At 38.7% G+C, this 22,199-nt stretch overlaps 1 protein-coding gene across 3 annotated transcripts in view; it reads right to left on the bottom strand.

The window, feature by feature from the left end:
* Nucleotides 1-22,199, bottom strand: part of L2HGDH (L-2-hydroxyglutarate dehydrogenase) — a 43,335-nt gene that overhangs the window by 3,071 nt on the left and 18,065 nt on the right. Inside the window, exons 5-9 of one of the 3 annotated variants that reach the window (XM_029952458.1) lie at nt 21,941-22,103; nt 19,928-19,962; nt 13,229-13,396; nt 12,105-12,262; nt 10,552-10,683 (exon numbers count right to left, since the gene is read on the bottom strand). In XM_029952458.1, coding sequence (XP_029808318.1) covers nt 10,552-10,683; nt 12,105-12,262; nt 13,229-13,396; nt 19,928-19,962; nt 21,941-22,103 — 656 coding nt within the window. The remainder of the gene's footprint in view (nt 1-10,551; nt 10,684-12,104; nt 12,263-13,228; nt 13,397-19,927; nt 19,963-21,940; nt 22,104-22,199) is intronic. The other 2 variants (XM_029952459.1, XM_029952461.1) reach the window with 2 other exon arrangements.

Here is a 22,199-nt window from a genome sequence, read left to right as displayed (position 1 = left end):
CTGCTATATAATGATCGCCACTTCAGATAGCTGTGAAATTAGGTGATTAACTAGTTGTTACATAACCTTCTAATTTCTGTATAAGTCTAATTACATGAAATAGAAGTTGGGGTTTTGATTTTTTACTGTGCTTTTCTGTTTGGAGTGTAATTGTAACTACAGTAGTGTAAATGATGGAAAATAATTGCATATGTTAAAAGAAATAAATAAACAGAAAAAATAAATTAAAAAAAATAAAATTTATGGAGAAAAATATTTGCAAATGGCAACAAGTTCTTTTCTGTAATTTGTCTCTATTTTCAACAGTTTAGTGCTCACTAATTTACCTTCAATTAGTTAAACACAGATGACAGAAAAAGCACAAAAATGAATTAACTTGGCAGCATGTTAATACAGTATGAGGCTTTACTACTGAAAGTTCTGCTGTATAACACTTGAGTTCAAAAATTAATTTTTTAAAAAGATAGTTAGAATTTATAGATGAAATCTGAATAGAATATTTTTGAATCCAAAAGTACCTCTCTTGCACAAGGCCAAGCAAGGTTAGGTCATGTATCAGACTTGTGTGTCATGTGGTGGCTGAAAACTCCCAGTTCCTAAAGGTGTGACCTAGGGCAAGCCTGTCCATCATGGCGCTAACCAGCTAAAAGTTTACTGAAGCCTTCAGTCTGTTGCACATGAGCAAGCTGGAGGCCACTGTGGGTCTCTGAGAATCCTGAATTTTTACTGGGTTGGTGAAGATTCCACATACAAATTCCTCATTGATCCATTCCATAAAGCTATCAGAAGAAATCCTGACACCCACGGGGTCACCAAACCAGTCCACAAGCACAGGGGGATGCAGGGGCTGACATCTGCAGGCCACAAGAACGCAGTCTTGGAGAGGGTCCAAGCTCCACCACGACGTCAGTGGTTCTGGCTGTCTGGCGTGGAGAAGGTGCAATCCTCTCCAGCTTCACCGACACCACTAATGTAAGCAATGTTTGTAACATTCTTACCTCATAAACAATTTAGGACAATCATGTCTGTTTAAAAGTGTTCTTTGTCTGTTAAAATGAGTTTTCTGCAGATTGTTCCAAGAGCACACTGTCAAGATTATGAAAGTTTAAGTGCAATATTGTTTGAAGACTATTAAGTGATGGTGTATCCTATTTCTGATAAACACTTCTCACATCTGTTCTTGCTTTATCTTGTGATGGAGTTTATGTGTGTTTAAAATGCTATTTCATATAATAGGTATAAAATAAATTCTGTAAAAGTAGAATGCAGAAGCTAGCTATGTAGGTTTATTGGTGCCTGTAATGAAACCCACAGTTCAATGGGGGTGATGTAATGCTCTGCTGGTTTACTCTCAAATGGCTATTTTGGGGCATCTCAGTGGCTCGGGTAGTTAAGTGTCTGACTTTGGCTCAGGTTCGTGAGTTCACGCCCCACATTGGGTTCTCTGCTCTCACTACCCTGCTTCAGATCCTCTGTCCCCTTCTCTCTCTGCCTCTCCCCTGCTCATGCTGTCTCTTTCTTAAAAATAAATCAACATTAAAAACAACACACCAAATGGCTGTTTTTAGGGGTTTGGTAAGGACAAGCTCTTTAAATTATATTCTGCTTGGAAATGGGAAGACTATCCCAACCTTTTATCATGCTTATATGCAGAATAATAAAGTTAACTAGGGACCACATTTTTAGGTTGAACCCAATATTCCATGTAACTGCTGCTTCTAAAAGAATAGTTTAAAAGAATGCCACCATTTTTAGGAGAAATGAGTACACCTGTTGCAAGAGGGTTCTCTTACAAATAAAAATAAATCCAACTTAACCTAAAAAAAAAAAAAAAAAAAAAGAGTACTTTCCTTGAAACTGTTCAGAAAACACAGTCTGAAAACAGCTGCTTTAGGGGTGCCTTGCTGGCTCATTCGGTAGAGCATGCAAGTCTTGCTCTTAAGGTTGGGAGTTCAAGCCCCACGTTGGGCACAGAGCTTACTTAAAAGAAAATAATAAATTTTAAAAAAGAGAAAGAAAATAGTTGTCTTATACACACCACCAAGATTCAAGAAATCAGGCAACCATATTAAACAGTTTTAATGATTCTGGGCCAATGAAGATAAATACTTGAGCAAGATAGAAAGACCAATAGAAGATCACTGCCCTCCAATGATAATGATAATGGTAATGATAATGATAATAATAATATCATTTTATTGACTAAGTGCTTTCTCTGTACTAGGAATTCTAATTCTTACAACAACTATAAGAGGCTGGTACAAGTATATATTTAACAGCAAAGAAACAGATTATATAACCTGCCTGAAGTCATAGAGCCATCCTATTCATCTGTAGAGAGGTAAATAAGAATTACAACAAGGGTGGAAGATTCTATAATAAAGGTTAATATTCCTTACAGAAGCCTGCAAGGAATCTGGGCAGGAGAGTTTTGAGGTGTAAGCATTCCTAAGTAAGTATCAGATACAACATAGAGAACATAAAAAGAACTGGACTGATGCTAAGATGTCTTAAAGATATATATCAGCTGACACACCATGTTATCAGTCAGCATGCACTCCACTTTGTATATTCTGTATTTGTAGCTTATCACAACCCATCAAAACAGCATTTGCCCCCTCTTTCCCTGAAGAAGAAAATAAAACTTTCCTCTCTTCCAGAGGTTTATTAGTATACATTCCCCTAACTTGCCCTTTTAAGCAAAAATAAGTTAGCATTGATTAACTAGAGTTACAAATGTGTCTCATTCTTATTTCTCTTCCAAACACCAATTATCTTCTCAGTGTCCCCTCCTGCCCAAATGTTCAAAACCTATAATCCAAACTGTAAAAAACAATATACAATATTATTTTTCTAAGGATCTCATTTTAGCTCAAGCTAAAGTTAACTATTTCACATGAAATGTTTAAATCTTTTAATGTTTATTTATTTTTAATTTTTTTTACATTTTATTTATTTTTGAGAGACAGAGAGAGACAGAGCATGAACAGGGGAGGGGCAGAGAGAGAAAGAGACACAGAATCCAAAGCAGGCTCAGGCTCTGAGCTAGCAGTCAGCACAGAGCCCGATGCAGGGCTCGAACCCACGAACCGTGAGACCATGACCTGAACCAAAGTCGACGCTCAACAGACTGAGCCACCCAGGTGCCCCGGTGTTTATTTATTTTTGAGAGAAATAAAGACAGAGCGTGAGCAGGGGAGGGACAGAGGGAGAAGGAGACACAAAATCCGAAGCAGATTCCAAGCTCTGAGCTGTCAGCACAGTGCCCGATGCAGGACTCAAACCCACAACTGTGAGATCATGACCTGAGCTGAAGTTGGAGGCTCAGCCAAGTCACCCAGGTGCCCCTAACATGAAATGTTTACCAAATTCTTCAGGTTTCTTCTTCAGTACTTAATGCAACTTCAGGGTTTTTCTGTGCATGATTACATATAGGCATTCCTCCTCAGAACACCTCGGCTTAGGACAAGTATTATCACTTGAAATTTCAGGTAAGATAAACCATAGATTTCTTAAGGGTCAGCATCTTACATAACACCCTTACCTGACCCTCACCTCCAGATTTGTGCCTTGTGCATAGTAAGTAAGCAATAAGGCTGGAAACTTAATTTTTTAACTTCTAATTCTTTAAAATTCTATTTTAATAGGTAAAAGAACAATTTAGCAAATTTAATATTTGTCAATTCAGCTACATTGTTTAGTGCTGTAGCTATGTAGTTTGCTCTACTTGTAGCTAAATTTAATGGGAATATAAATTATAGACCCTTAAATATGTCTAGAAACAAAAGGTGAATATGAGGGGCGCCTTGGCAGTTCAGTTGGTTGAGTGTCCCACTCTTGATTTTGGCTCTAGTCACCATCTCAGGGACATGGGATTAAGTGCCACATTGGGCTCTGTGCTGTGTCAAGTCTGCTTAAGATTCTCTCTCTCTCTCTCTCTCTCTCTCTCTCTCTCTCTCTCTCTCTCCCTCTCCCTCTCCCTCTCCCTCTCTCTCACCCTCACCCTCACCCTCACCCTCTGCCCCTCTCCTGTTTGTGCAGGGGAGGAGCAGAGAGAGAGGGAGACACAGAATCTGGAACAGACTCCAGACTCCAAGCTGTCAGCACATAGCCTGATGCGGGGCTTAAACTCACAAACCATGAGATCATGACCTGAGCAGAAGTCAGACAGTTAACCAATTGAGGCACCCAGGCACCCCTCTCTCTCTCTCTAAAATAAAAAACAAATTAGGGGCACCTGGGTAGCTTAGTTAAGTGTCCAACTCTTGATTTCGGCTCAGGTAAGGCTCTCATGCTTCATGAGATCAAGCCCCACATCAGGCTCAGTGCTGGCAGCCTGGTGCTTGCTTGGTGTCCTTGCTTTTCCCTCTCTCCTTGCCCCTCTCCTGCTCTCAATCTCTCTCTCAAAATAAGTAACCTTAAAATTTTTTTAATAATAAAAATATGTAACTAATGGCATTCCTTCATTTGAAAAGTGCTGTATTTATTGCTTTATTGTTCTGTGGCAGGCATTATCCTGTGAGCTGGAAGAGTTTTATGAAAGGCTACAATTGACATCTTTGACCAGTTCCAAACAGGACAATTTAGTATTTTATAAAACTCACCATGGGATCTCCTGTTAATCTAAAAACAGAAGCTCACATGAGCATACTGTATGGGGAAAGTAAACTACTCTCAATCTTAATTTCCAAACATGAGGGAGAGGAATTTTTGTCACGAATCTTCACCCTAGCTGGATTGTGACAAGAGAACATGGTTTTTCTATGCCCAGTTTTTTGAATTTTGTTGAGAACTTGATTTAGGCATTAGAACTTTTTGAGTCTTTGTAAAAATTTTCTGAGGGCTTGAATAACACAAGCAGCTTGTAATGGGGGTTGGGGAGTTCTGTACATCCAAGCAAGTATTTTAATTGTGTTATTTAAATCTTCTAATATTTTATCTGCTTAATCTAACCTTCTATCAACAGACATGTCTTAAAATAACCCACCACAATTGTAGATTTGTTGATTTCTGCTTGCAGTTAGGTTCATTTTTGTTCTCTGTACTTCATATCTCTGTTATATGCAACGAGTTTATAGTGACCTTCTTTATCTCTAACAATTTTTTTCTTTTATTTGAATGTATTTTATCTGAAATGACCCAGTACTTATCTTTCTTCTAATAGGCAATTTGCCTAGCACACAGATGCATTTTTTAATCCAATGTGACAATTTCTGTCTTAACTATTAAGTACACTTATACTTACTATAATCACTGAAATATTATTTTATGCTATAATCACTACTATATTACTTTATGCTATTTAATCTGATTTTTCTGAGTTTCCTCATCTCCTTTTCTCATCTCCAATCTTATTGAATAGTCCCTATTCTTTTTTCCTCCTGTACTAAATCATAAGTTATACAATCTATTTCCATTCTTGTATTTCGTTTCACTTACTGAGATGGGATTCACTGTGAATCCTGTGAATTTTATGTCATTTTGTCAATTCTAGGAATTTCTCAAATACTCTTCTGCAAAGTAATGCCTCTTCTCAATTTCTCTGGGAATCCTAAGAGATATAGTCTGGAATCTTCACATTTTCTTCTAATCCCTATACTATACAACTTTATCTTGCAATGTTCTCTAAGTTCTTCAGATTTACCGTTCAACTTAATTTTCTCTTAAGGTGGGTCTAACCAACTATCTAACTTAGTCATTTGAGTTTTAAAATTTAAGAAGTATATTTTTCTATTCCAGAAATTCTAATTAGTTGGTTTCCAAATTTACCCAGGTTTTTTTGGGAGGGAGGTGTCTTATTCTTTTTCATGATTTCTGTTCTTTTTTGTATTTAATTCACTGGATTATTTTATGGTTTCTGATACTACTATTAATCATTTAAATTCAATGGGTTAGTTTATTGTTTCTAACATTACTAATACCCAATGTTATTAGTGGTCTATTCTGGTATTTATTCTATCTGCCTATTCTCACTTAAGGTGCTTTTTAATGTTTGATGGTGTCCTGTTCAGCAGGACTTTGTCTGGGGTACTACTATACAGGATGGGTTTAGGTTATGTCCCTGCAGAGAGGTTTCACATTTGCTTCTATCCAATGCTCCAGAAACATTACCATCCCTGGAGCACTTTTTTTTAATGGGTATTTTTAAATACATACAAAAGTAAAATGAATAACATAATGAACTGCTATGTATGTATTACCTAGTTTCAACAACAATCTACAGCAGCTAATTCTATTTCATTTACATTTCCCCTCACTTTCCACCTCTCCTCACTGGATTATTCTAAAGCAAATCACAGATAGCATATCATTTCATTTCTTTTCTTTTAAAAGGATTCTTTTTTTTTATAATTTTCTTTTTTTTTCATAAATGCTTTATTTATTTTTTGATGCACAGAGAGACAGAGCATGAGAGGAGGAGGGGCAGAGAGAGAAGGAGACACAGAACCAAAAGCAGGCTCCAGGCTCTGAGCTAGCTGTCAGCACAGAGCCTGATGCGGGGCTCAAACCCACGAATGTGATGAGATCATGACCTGAGCCGAAGTCGGAGGTTTAACCGACTGAGCCACCCAGGCGCCCCTTAAAAGGATTCTTAAAAGGGGTGCCTGGCTGGCTCAGTTGGTTAAGCGTCTGACTTGAGTTTGGCTCAGGTCATGATCTCACAGTTCCTGAGCTTGGGCCCCTGTGTTAGGCTCTGTGCTGACAGCTCAGAATCTGCTTGGGATTCGCTCATCCCCTCCCCTGCTTGCACATGCACTTGCACACACACACTCTCTCTTTCAAAACAAACAAACATTAAAAAATAATAAAAGTAAAAGTATTCTGGGGTGCCTGAGTGGTTCAGTCGGTTAAGCCTCCGACTTCGGCTCAGGTCAGATCTCACGTTCGTGGGTTTGAGCCCCATGTCAGGCTCTGTGCTGATAAGCTCGGACCTGGAGCCTGCTTCCGACTCTGTGTCTTCTCTCTCTGCCCCTCCCCCTCTCATGCTCTCTCTCTGTATCAAAAATAAATAAAACATTAAAAAAAAAAAGGAAAAGTATTCTTAAAAATATTAATTCAAAACTAATAATTGCTTTGTATCAGTAATTCAGTCTGTTGTCAAATCACCCTGATTGTCACTCTCTCTAATTTGTTTAAAGTGACAGAGGGAGAAATGGTTAGTTGGAAGCATGATCTGAACAAGCTGGGTTTACTTTTTTTTTTTTTTAAGTAATCTCCATATCCAATGTGAGGCTAAAACTCCTGACCTGGGAATTAAGAGTTGCATGCTCAGGGTGCCTGGGTAGCTCAGTCGGTTAAGTGTCTGACTTTTGGTTTCAGTTCAAGTCATGATCTCACGATTTGTAGGTTCAAGCTCCCAGTTGGGCTCTGCACTGACAGGGGAGAGCCTGCTTGGGATTCTCTTTCTCCTTCTCTCTATCCGTCCCTCCCCATCTCATGCTGTCTCTGTCTTTCTCAAAATAAATAAACTTAAAAGAAAAAAAGCCACATGCTCTACAAACTGAGCCGGCCAGGTGCCCCTGGATCTACTTTTTAAGTTACTTTCTCAGCTTAAGGTTCCTAGATCAAGTGGTGGTATAAAATGAAACTCTGAGCACTTTTGAGGGCAGGCCCAGGGTTCTAAATTTTTAGGAGATTCCACCGATTCAACATTGCCTCTACCCCCAAGACAAGGACAGACGATATTCCTGAACACTTTCTGGTGCTAACGGGATTTTTTCCCTAGACTTCCCTTTTTTTTTTTTTCTCCATAATATTTTATTGTCAAATTGTTTTCCATACAACACCCAGTGCTCTTCCCCCCAAGTGCCCCCTTTTCACTGAGGGTACAGCCCTTCAAGAGTCCTTGGCTTTATACAGGGGTCTCAGTTCCAAGTTTGTACCTTTTATAGACTAAGCCTCTGTCCCAGCACTTTAGTGGCAATCAAAACATAAGTCCCTAATGTTTTATATCTTGCTCTACGTAGTAGATAGATGAGCTTATACAATTGCCAAAATCCGTTGAGCACTTAAGATCTGCATATTTTATAGGAAATCATATATCAATTAAAAATAAAACTGTTACGTTTATATCAAAATCAGCAAATCTAATACCTTCCCACCCAGAATAGCATCAGTGTCAATTCCTCTTAGTACATGGGTTTTCTATTTCCTTTTTACTTTTGCTCCTGGGATTATTTTGTTGCATTCACAACTATATGTATTTCAAGGGATTTTTATATTTTCTCCCAACTCTGGTATTTTGTAGTATGAGGGTTGACCAATTCTCTAGCCTACCTGTTCCCAACCAAGGGAGATTTTGCCCCCCGCCCCTGCCCTGGGGAACATTTGGCAATGTCTGGAGACATTTTTGGTTGTAAGTAGGAGAATACTGCTGGCATTTGGTGGGTAGAGGCTAGGAGCGCTGCTAAACATTCTACAATGAACTGGACAGTCTCCCACAGCAAAGGATTGTTTGGGCCAAAATTTCAGTAGTGCCAAGACTGAGAAACTTTGACCTACATCACCTTAATTGTAGAACTGTTTGGCTTTCACCTTTACACTTCACAGTGACATAGTATATAGTCTTTAGCTATCACTCACCATGAAAACATCTTGCTTAAAAATTTACTCTAAAATTCTCCAAATAAGACATTTTTCACCATAAAGAGTGGGACGAAATGGGGATCTTGGCATGTATGCCTTCATCTCTTACACTTACTGCTGCTAGATTATCATGTCAAAATTAATCACAGAACAAATTAGAGGACTTCACAGATAAAATTAACAACCTTAGAGATCATCACTTAACAATGATAAATTTATATACCTAACTCTTGTACATGACAGACTGTAACTTTACACTCCATTCCAATGTTCACCAGTAAATTATCACCCCAAATGCTCTGGCTAAGCAGAAAGAAGTCAAACTGGATGTCCTTTGGTTTTGTTTTTTGGGATTTTTTTGGATGCTCTTTCGTGGGAATTTAAGGACACTGTCTTGAACTAAACATCCCACTGAGAGTGTGGCTTCAGTTCTCTGAACTGTCTGAAACTGCTGAATATGCTTCTGCCTCAATAGTAATGATACAGAATTTATGGTTCTACTGCACTGAGTTGCAAGACAGGCAGGACTTGAGCTTCCAAGTGTGGGAAAGTCTGTCAATCCAATTTTATTATTATGATATAACACTGCATGCTTATAACAAGGTACAGAGAATAACATAATAACTACCTATGTTCTTACCAAACAGCTTAAGAGACAAAGCTTACAGATATGACAGAAGCCCCTGTGGACTCTGATTCCATCCCTTCCTCTCCTGAGAGGTAACCACTCTCCTGCATTAGGTGACTCACATGCTCATTACTATTTTCACATGACATATAGAATCCATAAACTATATATGGTATTGTTTAAACTGATATAAATGGTATCAAACATATTTTCTATAACTTCCTTTTTGCTACTGATAATTTCCTTCTTAAAAAAAAAATTTTTTTTATGTTTACTTATTTTTGAGAAAGAGAAAGAGACAGAGTACATGCTTGGAAGGGGCAGAAAGAGAGGGAGACACAGAATCCGAAGCAGGCTCCAGGCTCTGAACTGTCAGCCCAGAGCCGAACCAGGGCCTCGAACTCACCAGCCGTGAGATCATGACCTGAGCCGAAGTTGAACACTTACCGGACTGAGCCACTCAGGCACCCCAAATTTCCTTCTTTTAATAGCTACAGGAATTAAGGGAAAGAGTACATGGAATTGCTGAAGGGAAAGTCTCTGATTAGGTTGAATTTGTCCCTAAATGTAACCTGTCTACAGCGCTGTGTGTCCTTCTCTATTAAATACTAATGAAAATGAAATTTGCACCCTTACACTGAGAGACAGGAATATTCACTAAAACCCAGTTCTACCATATGAAACCCACTGGTCTAAAGAGTTTTCCGCAGGCCTCTATGAAAGGATGGTAATAGAATAACGGTACTAAATTCACTGCAACTGTTTATATACAGAATTCACGATGCCCACCTATTGTGTTATTTGAGGAATATTAATTGCAGTAACAGATACCAGATTTGACTAATCTATTTTCAGATATAAAACATAGCAAGTCTGCTAAAGCAGACCACTGAAACACAAAAGCCTTTTTTTATAGGTGAGTAAAAGAAAAGAAAGCCTAGATATTTTTATCCCCGTCATTTCAGGGGGTGAGTAGAAGAAAGATAAGAGTAAAAACACTAGCTGGGTTTTAATAGTTTTTCTAAGGATTCAAAGAGGCTGGTCTGAGAATGATACATTAGTGTCAGATTTAGACCATGACACTCAGCTCTCCTAAGGCAGACAGCTGACACGATTAATGCTCTTCTCAGGCAAGTTCAGCAGCTGTTACTGAGAAGACAGACATTCGGTGCCATAGAGTTTCATGGAGGGATGGAGTCAGAGAGAGTACTTCAAAGTACACTGCTGATTAGGACTCAGTGGGTCTGTAAGCGTGCTTACGAATCACCAAGTCAGAACCACTTGCCAAATTCACGTAGGTCATGACCATATTTGCAATCCCCATAGCTTTTCCTTACCTAAGTATATCACTGACAGTAATTTCAGGAATAAACTTCTGAAGGTGCTTCACTGTTGCACTGAGAAAACAGGCCTTATACATTTCATTAACTCCGTAGGAAAAATTCTGGAACACCAATTTAAGCAAGCCACTGAAAGCAAGAAATTTAAAATCTTTATGAAAGAAAGGAATTCTTCATTACTATAAAACATCTTTACAACTATGAGATTTTTAGAGGGGTGGCAAAGTCAGGAAAAAACACGTATTAAAAGAAAATCAACTTTTGGCCAATGTAAGAAGGAAACTTCATCAAAGGAATACCTTCCAAACTTAAACTCCCAGGGGATTCTATGAAGCCTTGCCAACAGCAAAGTTTTCTTTTTCTTTTTTTTTTTTAATTAAAATTCAAGTAAGTCAATATATAGTGCAGTATTGGTTTCAGGAACAGAACCCAGTGATTCATCACATACCTATAACACCCAGTGCTCAACCCAACAAGTGCACTCCTTAATGCCCGTCATCCATTCAGCTCACCCTCCAACCCACCTCCCATCCAGCAACCCTCAGTCTGTCTCTGTATTTAAGAGCCTCTTATAGTTTGCCTCCCTCTCTTTTTATCTTACTTTTCCTTCCTTTCCCCTATGTTCATCTGTTTTGTTTCTTAAATTTTGCATGAGTGAAATCATGATATTTGTCTTTCTCTGACTGACTTATTTTGCTTAGCATAATACACTTTAGCTCCATCCATGTTGTAAGAGGAAAGTTTTCTAATGCAAATGTTATGTGCTTTCAAAACCACACCTAAAAGGCATTAACAGATCTTTAAATCAGAGCCATTAAGCAAGTGAAATATCTACCCTACTTTTCTGTAGTCAGCCAGAGGGGTAAAATACTCCAGATCCTCAAGCAAGACTCTACAGAGCCTATGTAAATGTATATGTATTTTTATAAGCACACATGCTGGAAAGCCCCACCCTAAAATCTCTGTTTCACAATCAGTGAAGGGTAAGTACAGCTTAACAAGTTTTTTAGTGATTTTGATGTAAAACCCTGTAGAGTGCAATACTATTTAAAGGACCAAACAAAATATCTCACTGAGTAGTTCTTATTAACCATAAAGAATCTGCCATATAGGTCAACACAATTTATTGTTAGTTTTCCACAAAAGGAAACAGCATTGGTATTCAGCAATTTCTCCAGTGGTTTTCAAAATGATGGTGACTGGTTGGAAATGATCTTATCAAAGTAAACCATCTACTGATTTTGAAAGAAACTTTTTTTTCCCAAACTCAACTAGAAGATTAGCCAAACAAGATTTGGGTTGTCAGATATGTGTTTGGCTCTTGGTCTTGTTCTTTTTGACCAAGATACCACACTGGCTCATAAGAATTTGTTGAAGTAATTAAAACTTTATGTGCATTATATGAAGCTCTGAATCCAGATTAAAAAAAAAATCAACATACCAATCACAAATAAGAGGATTTACTCAATAAAGAGAATTATCAAGAAAGACAAAATTTCCCACCTTAAAAATATAAGCATATAAAATTTTTTTTACGTAAATAAAGTTACCTCTTGATAATTACATCCATAATATCTCTGGCACTGAAGTCAAAGGGTTTGTAGCCCTCTCGTTTAAAGGCAAGGACTGCATTAGGCCCTAGCCAAATACTGCCATCCATCCTTGGTGTGAAGTGAACCCCAAGGAAAGGAAACCGGCTATCTGGAACCTAGGGATTTAACATGGGAAAGAGTTGTTAGCCCCATTTCAAACTGTATTCTATTAAACATGCAAACACACAACTGGTAATACAAAACACTTTCTTCCCATGCATTTAATCTGCATTACTTTGGATCTGCTATTCAGATATTCCTTTCTATGTTTACATGCTTCTACCTAGAAATGCCACACAAAAAACACTGATACTATTGATACCAATATACACTGTCCCATCTGTTCCTCTTTCTAGGTTAAAATAAAAAGGGGGTGGGGAGAGGGAGAGAGAGAAAAGACAGAGAACTGTTCTAGTTCAGGTAATTCTCCACTTCCCAGCCCTTCACCCACCTCTAGGAAAGTACATAGCTGGCAAGTAAAATCTCAGAGCAGCCAGAAAATAACACACATTTACAGTACAGGCCTTTGGAAAGTGGAAATGCAATAGGTTGAATGAGATGAAATGTATGTTTTGGCACCATCAAAAACATTAAATACCTGAATAGTGGCAATTTTACCTGGTTTAACCCAGTAGTTGCAGAGAGAAGAATGAATTCTTCATTTAAGTGGTTCTGTCTATACCATGAAACTACAGAGTAGCCACATCCCCTTTTCTGCACCTATCGATAGTGAACTGAGAAAGACAGTTGGGTATCTGGGCATGCTGTAAGGGAAAGTTCCCTTATGAGTGCCTCTTCCATCAGAGAGGACGAAGAATTAGGTTCCTTCTTGATAGCCCTTCCTGAGGTGCATTCATGCTTTCTAGAGACATGCGTGTGTGGACAATTAATTATAATTTCATAACTCTGATTTTAGGATAAAGATTTAAAGATTTAATGACAAGAGAAACAGGTGGAGGACTTGCCCAAAAAGCCCTTCAAAATAGTTCTTACTTCTGACACAAATAAAAGTTTTTGTTTCATTACCTTTTTGCCCACAATTATCTTGAGAAGGGTAAGAAGGCAGAAGCATCATTACCTACCGGGTAAATATTTCCTTTTACAAGATAGCATTTTTCCGGCTTCAAAACCAGGTAATCTCCCCGGAATGGTACAATTTGAGGATCAGGATTACAGCCGCTCAACTCTGAAATACGGTCTGAGTAAAGTCCTGCGCATGTCACAACATACTGACACTGAACTTCCTCTCCCTAGTGCAAAGGAAAATGTAAGTAGGAAGCAATGAGGAGAAAAATAGGTGAAGGGGGGGGCGAGGGGAAGACGATAGAAAAGACAATAAGGGTAAAGAAATGAACCTCTCTCTTTTATTTTTTATTTATTTTTAATTTTTAAATTAAAAAAGTTTTTTTTAATTTTTTGAGAGACAGAGAGAGACAGCGTGAGCAGGGGAGGGTCAGAAAGAGAAGGAGACAGAATCTGAAGCAGGCTACAGGCTCTGAGATAGCTGTCAGCACAGAGCCTGACGTGGGGCTCGAACCCACAAACTGTTAGATCATGACCTGAGCCGAAGCCAGACACTCAACTGACTGAGCCACCCAGGTGCCCCTCTTTTATTATTTTTTTTAAAAGAGGAAATTAAAGTATCAGCAAAATAAGTTTTGCAGCATTTAGGTAGCAGCTAGGAACTTACGGTAGTGGCACATATGAGGGTGTCACCTTAAATTTTGTATTTTAGAGGTACCATCAAGGACTTAAGTTAGACAAACACACACTCCTATTTTACTAAGACCTAGCATGGAACTTAAATCTTTGTTACATTAAGAAGCAAACTTCATTTAGATGATGGCTCCCACCAATTTGGCCTCTTCTGTATTTCAGACAGCTTCTCCCGCCCTATCTAGGAGTTAACAACCCTGTTCCTCTCAGGTTGCTTCACATTCAATAATCTAGCTCAATTCCAACTGTATCCTACCCACTACCCATCAGCCAATTTCTCCTTCAATCCTTTCAATCTACATTTATTGATAACACACACTATAGTCAAGGTTTGCTTTAGTGACCAGGATACCACTAATCTTAGGCTGTTATATTTTCCCATACATTTTATTTTGTGATCATCTGCATATTTCCTGCTTTATTCTGCCAGGGTTAGCCAATTTGCCACCCTGCTTCCTAAATGGTTTCATTTAACCCCAGTTCCCCACCATACTTTAATTCCGCCTCTTTCATTTTTATAGAGTAAACAACTAGCGCCTCCTTCCTCCAGGTAATTTCCTCCCTAGACTTCTTTCCTGGACAACCTGTTTCTGAAGACTCAGAGTTCTTACCTGTCTCAACAGTCTTTCCAGCCCTTACTGATTCAGCCTTATTGTATCTCTACATCCTATTTTTCCCTAGCTACAAAGGTAAGCCTCTTTTTTTTTTTAAGTTTATTTATTTATTTTGAGAGACTGCAATCAGGGGAGGGGCAGAAAGGGAAAGAGAATCCCAAACAGGCCCCAGACTGACAGCACGGAGCCCGGTGCAGGACTCGAACCCACAACTGTGAGTGACATCATGACCCAAGCAGAAATTAAGAGTCAGAGGCTTAACTGACTGAGCTACCCCCTCATGCACCTCTAGCCTCTTTTCAAGTTATACAACTCACACTTCTGACAAAAGTGAGATGAAACTCTTGTTGTAATGAAGTCACATTAGCTAGACTAAACCATGATCATCTTAAAACCCTTGAAGTTAAAAGAGCTATGCCAACAAAAACAAAAAAAGCCTTCTTTTAAATAGGTTCATATCTTTCCTGTTCATCTAGAGTTATACCAGAAGTACAACAAAAGTTTTTATGTGATATACATTTGCTAGTTCCTACTTGAAAGATCAGCAATTCTTTTGTTCTTGGAACATAAAATGTAAATAAGACTCTGGATAAATGTAAAGATAAGAGAATTTGTAGAATGCTACCAGCATGCAACAACCTAGAAGTTCTCTTTAAAAAACTCAAGGAACAGTTCCAAAGGAAGAAATATCTAAAACCTATCATAGGTCCCTGAAATCATGTTATGCTATACATGAAATAATAACTAAATTCAGTAATACATTAATTTCACATCCAAAATGGAGATTTAGGTAAACAGTGAATGATATATTTGTTCAAACAAAAATTTCTTAAAAAAAAAAAAACTAGGGGTGCCTGGGTGGCTCAGTCGGTTAAGTGTCCAACTCTAGCTCAGGTCATGAGCTCATGGTTTGTGAGTTCAAGCCTTGCATTGGGCTCTGTGCTGTCAGCTCGGAGCCTGGAGCCTGCTTAAGATTCTGTGTCTCATTCTCTCTCTGTCTTTCCCCTGCTTGTGCTCTGTCTCTCAAAAATAAATAAATGTAAAAACAACAAAACAAAAAACTATGCATCTCTATTGCTATTTCAGAAGTAAAACAGACTTTCCTCCATTATGTAATATATAAATCTTTAGTTTGCAAATCCTCTCCTTGCAAATTTATTAATTTAACCTTTTTGAACCTCTCATAAGAGCACAGTTCAATTTGATAAGCTGATTCAAAAATTTTAATTAAAAATATTTTTAAATTATATTTAACTATACTAAAAGTGAATGCCAAAAATAAAAGGTAACAACAATAGCAACTGTGGTTGAAATACCTATTCACTGGCATCCCAGAGGCACCTGCACATCCTCTATCTCATGACGCCATACTCTAGTTGAAAATGGTCCTTCGATGAGGGTGAGAGTAGAAACAGACTTTTGATGCTTCTTTGAAAGGCGATCTTAGATGCTCTGCCACCTAGGCCACATAACCCAGTGGATCTGATGGTAATCAGGGTGTCTGAGGCAAATAGCCATGTTCTGTGGAGACTTTGCTAGGCCCCTATAGCCAAATCACAGCATAGAACTTTAGGATTTTGAAGGAGTTTTACCATCCTCTGCAGATAACTGTCTTCCTTTTGAGAAAGTACTTCTGGCTTTGACTCAACAATTGACCACAGGTCACTAAGTTACCATGTGAATTACTCATTATTAACTGTATGTTGTATGACTCATCAAGCCACAAAATTGGGTGTGTACCGCAGTACCCTGTCATCAAGAGGTAGCAGAATATACAAGATCGGGGTTGTACAAGTCCTGCAGGCACACATAGGTTACAGAGGCAGGTGGCTCAGATTCCCATGGCCCCTAGTCCTGCTAAATTACTTCCTCCTTCTCCAGCTGCCCCTGTGGCCCTATGGGAAGTTCTCTATGATAAGGTGACCAAGGAAGAAAACCTACAGGCTTGATTTACTAATGGTTCTGCAAAACATTCTGGCACTTGAAAGTGAACAGCTACAAACCAGAACCCCACTCAGGAGTGGCCCTGAGAGACAGCAGTGAAGAGAAATCTTCCTGGTAGGCAGAACTTTGAACACCATACCTGTTATATATCTTACCTAGGAGGAGACATGACTAAAAGTATGGATCTATATTGTTTCGTGTGCAATAACTAATGCTACGGCTGGTTGGTTAGGAAAAGGAGCTCTGGGGAAAAAAACAAGGTATATGAATGGACCTTTCCAAACGGGCTCATATGTGAGCTCCATATGAATGCTCACTGAAGAGTAACCATGGCAGAAGAAGATTTTGATAATCAGTAGACAAGACGACCTGCTCTGTGGATATTAATTAGTCTCTCTCCCCAAGCATCCCTGTCCTTAGCCAATAGCTTCATAATCTAAATGGTTATAGCAACAAGGATGCAGGTTGTGCATGGGTTCAGCAACATGGACTTACTCCCTAAGGCTGATCTGTCCACAGCCACCTCTGAATCCTCAATTTGCCAATAGCAGAGATCAGCAGAGCCACTAAAAAAGTCCCTAGACCACTTCAATGAAAACAACAACAACAACAACAACAACAACAACACTTAGTTCTCACTGAAATCAATGCTTGCTCTGGATCTAGATCTGTCTTCCTTGCTCAAAATGCTTCTGAGAAAACCACTATCTGTGAACCTATAGAATGCCTTATTCATCATTATGGCATTTTGCCCAGAAGCATTACTTCTGATCAGTGAGCTTATTTTACAACAAATCAAGTGTAACAATAAGCTCGTGCTTGTGGAGATCACTGATTTGAGCAGGTTCCCCATCATCTTGAAGCTGCTAGGTGACAGAAAGAAAAACAGGTTTTTTGAAGATTCAAAACAGATCAAGCTGGCTGGCAACACCTTGCAGGTCTGGGGGAATGTCTTCCAGGATGCTCTATATGATTAATATATGGTATTGTTTCTCCAGAGCCAGAAATGGGAGTAGCTCCTTACTATTACAATAATCCACTAATGAAATTTTTGCTTTCTGTCTTCACAACTTTGGGCTCTGATGGCTAGAAGTCTTAGTTCTCAAGGGAGAAATGCTTCCATTAGAGACTAAAAAAATGATTCCATTAACCTATAAGTTGATACTGCCATCCCTGGCCACTTTGAGTTCCTTGTGCCAGTGAAATCAACAGGCAGAGGGATTACCGTATTGAATGGGAAAGCAAAAATGACGCTCAAGAATTAGAGTTGCTACCTCACACAGAGAAAGCTTCAGGATGATAAAGAGAAATACATCCCAAATATAGATCCCCTGGGGTATGTCTTAGTAATCCTACGTATTGCTATAAAAATTAATGGAAACTACCACAACCCAGCACAGGCAGGGCTGCTAATTGCACAGACACTTTGGAAATGAAAGTTTGAGTTAGCCCACTACACTGGAACATGACCAGCTGAGATGCTTGCCAAGAGCAAAGGAAGTTTGGAATACATAGTGAAAGAAGGAAATTATAAATATCAGCTAAAACCACGTGATTGGTGAGAGAAATGAATATGTAGTAGTTATGAAATTTCTCCCTGACTTTGAAATGAATACACTTGTCTATATATTACCAAATTCTTCCTTTATTTCACTGTAATGGACTGAATTGTCTGCCCCAACAAGTATATATGTTGAAGCCTCGGCTCCCAATGTGACCATTTGGAGACAGGAGCCTTTGGGGAGGTAAATAACATTAACTGAGGTCACCTAATCTTTCCAATAGAATTGGTGTGTTTATAAGAGTTAAAAAATATCAGAGATTGCTCTCTCTCTGCACACATGCATGCACAGAGAAGATGCCGTGTGAGGACACAGCAAGAAGGCAATCATTTACAAGCCAAGAAGAGAAATCTCATCAGAAACCAACCCCTGATGGCACCTTGATATTAGACTGCTTAACCTCGAGAACAATGAGGAAATAAATTTCTGATTAAGCCATCTCATCTGCGATATTCTGTTATGGTAGCCAAAAAGACTAACACCATCTCTACCATTTCTCCATTATCTAACACAGGGTTTCTCAACCTCAGTACCATGAACATTTGGGGCCAGATACCTTTTTGTTATTACGGGTGCCTCTCCTTCACGTTGTTGGATGGTTAGCAGCATCCCTGGCCTCTACCCACTAAATGTCAGTAGCACTGACCCCCTCCATCAGTTATGACAACTCAGACATTGCTGAGTATCATCTCCTTGGTAGCAAAATCACCTCCAGTTGAGAATTATTGATATAATAAGTTTAAATAGTGGTTAACCTTGTATCTCAATATTTAAGTTAAAGGATCTCAAAGAGGGAATGTGACTCGGCTAAAAAGAAATGAACATCACCCAAGGATTGAGTGCACTTCCTATCTTTTTTGGAGAGTTAGCATGTCTTCCATTGTATAAAATTGCATCCTGTTGGTGGAATAGTAATTTTACTCCTGTTTGTATTTGCAAGTTAAATGTGGTTATAAGGGGTGTGAATGAGTGCCAAGTTGAAAGGAATGGACTGCAGGAGTTTATCCTTGTTCATTTGGTTAAAGTGGGAACTATAACTGACAGAATTCCCTTCCTTGTAATGGTTCCAACTTAAACATGACCAAAACACGGTCAATCGCATATGATTTGGCAGGCAGAAGTAAATCAACAGCCACTGTTCTCTGAAGGTCATTCTAGGCCAATGTGGTGACAAGACCCACCGCTCAGGGAATGACAGTTCCATATCTAGCTCTGCTTCTCAACTACTGATCCTACTGACCAAGGGTTGCCCTAGCCCACTGCCTGGATGAGAGGCAAGAGCTCCCCTGGAATGCCTCATGAGCTTCCCATTTGCAGCCCTACCTGAGCAGCTGGACACACTTGGCTTCTCAGACTGCCTGGAGATGCCTCTGATCTACTCTGATCTCCACTTCTGAGACTTCACTTCCCCAGACACCCTCACAACTGTGTAAGGCCTAATTCCTATAATGAATCCTGTAACTCATTAATGACTCAACTCACCCGACTGAACTCTGATCATTCAGAGAACACACAACAAATGCAATGCTTCTCTGCCACCCAATAACTCTTGTTTTAGACTACGTTAAGGTGAAAGGAAAGCAGTTCATTTCCCTCTGAGCAATCTGCCCTCCACCAAAGTCCTCTAATTGGTAGAGCACTAATAGATTAATGCAGATAAGTAGGCAGAGCAATAAAATATTTATCAGTGTTGCCTTAAACACTCCAAGTTTTTATAATCCTATTCTTTGCTGGCACAATCACTCTGTGAATATATTTCCAAGTTGAAACCCTTCTTAGAAAGCAAGATTTTAAACTGGTCTCAAAGAATTTGTCTCAGAGTAACTTCTACATTATACAAAATTCATTCAAGCACATAGAAAACAGCACTGTGATTAAACTTTTTAAGGAAGGAGAGAGGATGAAATTAAAGTAGATACAAGTAGTTTTGCTTAAGAATCTTTACCTTTGTATTCCTTATAACAATTGGATATTTCATCCCTGAAAAAAAAGAATTAGTGAAAGATTTTTAGTAAAAGAAAACCTACATTATTAGAAATATTATACTAGTATAAAATTTAAACTATTTTCCTCTGCTTCCTACTTTCATTCTAAAGTTTTCTATGAAGAAACAAAATTAAAGTAGTTCATATTTGATAATACATAAAACTCTTGGCATACTTTTAAACTTGTTTTAATTCCCTTTATCTATGCTCATAGAGCACTCCCCACCTCAGATCCAACACAAGCAGTCCCGGCTCTTCTCTGAACTACAATCCTAGAAACCACTTTGTAAAAGATCATTAATCAGTATGTACTTTTGCAAAGGACTAATGAATGATTTTTGTCTAAGTGTAGGTAACCCGAGTCTTTGTAGGTTCTAGGTTGTGTAGAGAAGCAAGAGTTATTGGAACACAAGAAGTTCTAATCATAAACTATTTATAAAATTAGTTCCCAGTCAGACACATGGGGTCTCAAAGTCAAGCATATGTACATTAGGTAAAGAAACAATCTATGTGTATCATAAATTTGATTTTATGCTACCTACCTATACCAATATTAATTATTTGACCATTTTGCTCATCATATTAGAATTCAGGAGGACACTGGGAAAATAATTCAGATGGCTAAGATCTCCTTAAATATGTGTCAAGGAAGAACTGAGCACTACACTTTTTCTCCTTCAAATTTCCCATTAGCAAAAATGTCCAAAAGATTCAAGGTTACAAATCAAGTTATTTGGTTTCCAAAAAATTGTCACCAGGGGCAGTTAGGTGGCTCAATCAGTTGAGTGTTCAACTCTTGATCTCATCTCAGATCTTGATTTTAGGATCATGTGTGTTCATGCCCTACACTGGCCTCCACGCTGAGTGTGAAGCCTACTTTAAAAGAAAAAAATAGGGAAGAAAAAAAATGTCCCCACAACAAAGCAAAACAAAACAAACTCTAAGTAGTCTACAATGGTGGGGGGAATGGGGGACTTCATAATGGCTGAGTCATGCCCTGTCTCCAGACAGTTGATCCACTAAGCTTAGGTATGCTAAAATCTGCATTTTTAATTTTTATAATAATTATTTTTTGTTTTAGAGAGAAAAAGAGAGAGTATGAGCAGGGGAAAGGGGTCGAGGGGCAGAGAGAGATAATCCTAAGCAGACTCCACACTCAGCAGTGAACCCAACACAGGGCTTGATCCCATGACCCTGGGATCATGACCAGAGCCAAAATCAAGAGTCAGACACTCAACCAACTGAGCCATTCAGGCGCCCTTCTATTCTTATTCTTAAGAATTAGAAAAGGCAAATGCACGTTTGACATTTGTTTTAAAAAGTCAAATAAGTATGATTGTAGATCATTCATCTATAGAGTCTGAGCATGTTTTGACTGGCAAAACAAAAACTAAAAATCCCACAAAACAACAACAAAAAACTCAGTCTATTAATTTTTCATGTTACTTGAAGAGAAAGTTTCAGCTGAAATCAAAAGCCAGATGGTCAACTAGCTGAGCCACCCAGGTGTTCCTGCATTTTAAAAAAATATTTCATTTTAAAATAATCTCTATACCTAATGTGGGATTCAAACCCACAACCCTGAGATCAAGAGTTGCATGCTCTTCCAACTGAGCCAGCCAAGTGCCCCCAAATCTGCATTTTTAATAAGCATCCCCAAGGAATTTTGACTGTAATGTATAAAATAAGCAAGCATCTGAGGGGCTGGTTTTCCATTAACAGCCTTGGCAGTTCAGGTTTTAGCACCAATCAGAAGTGTCCAATCAGTGCCAAATTCAGTTAGCACAAGACTCACCAGAGCCCCAGTTTTCCCACATCCAATCTCACACTCATCACTTCTGCACATGCATCCAGCTCTGCACCCTACTTTAGCCTACTTCCTGGAGGCCCTCCCACCACCCCAGCCAAAAATAGTCCCAATTTGGTTCAGAAGTCAATACAAATATTCAAAAGGAAAGACAAGGATGGCTTACCATCTTCACTTCTGGAAGGACTTTCTTTAGCCATTTCAATATCTTTTACTTCAAAACTGGTCAAGACAAAGCCACCTGCTTCTTGGAAATCCTTGGCAAATGACAAAGCCACCTGCCGATAGTCCACAATACCAGTGTATGGACAATCAATAGCCATTAGACCCTGAGATAGGATTACGAAAAAGTCAAGTTAATACAATTAAAAATTGTTGAGGATAGGTTGTTCCATAAATTTTATTTGCAGCTGAATTTTTTACTG

The sequence above is a fragment of the Suricata suricatta genome, chromosome 9 (genome assembly GCF_006229205.1).
Source record: "Suricata suricatta isolate VVHF042 chromosome 9, meerkat_22Aug2017_6uvM2_HiC, whole genome shotgun sequence".
Classification (NCBI taxonomy): domain Eukaryota; kingdom Metazoa; phylum Chordata; class Mammalia; order Carnivora; family Herpestidae; genus Suricata; species Suricata suricatta.
Note: the sequence above shows the minus strand (reverse complement) of the source record. Positions and strands in the feature narration are given on the sequence as shown.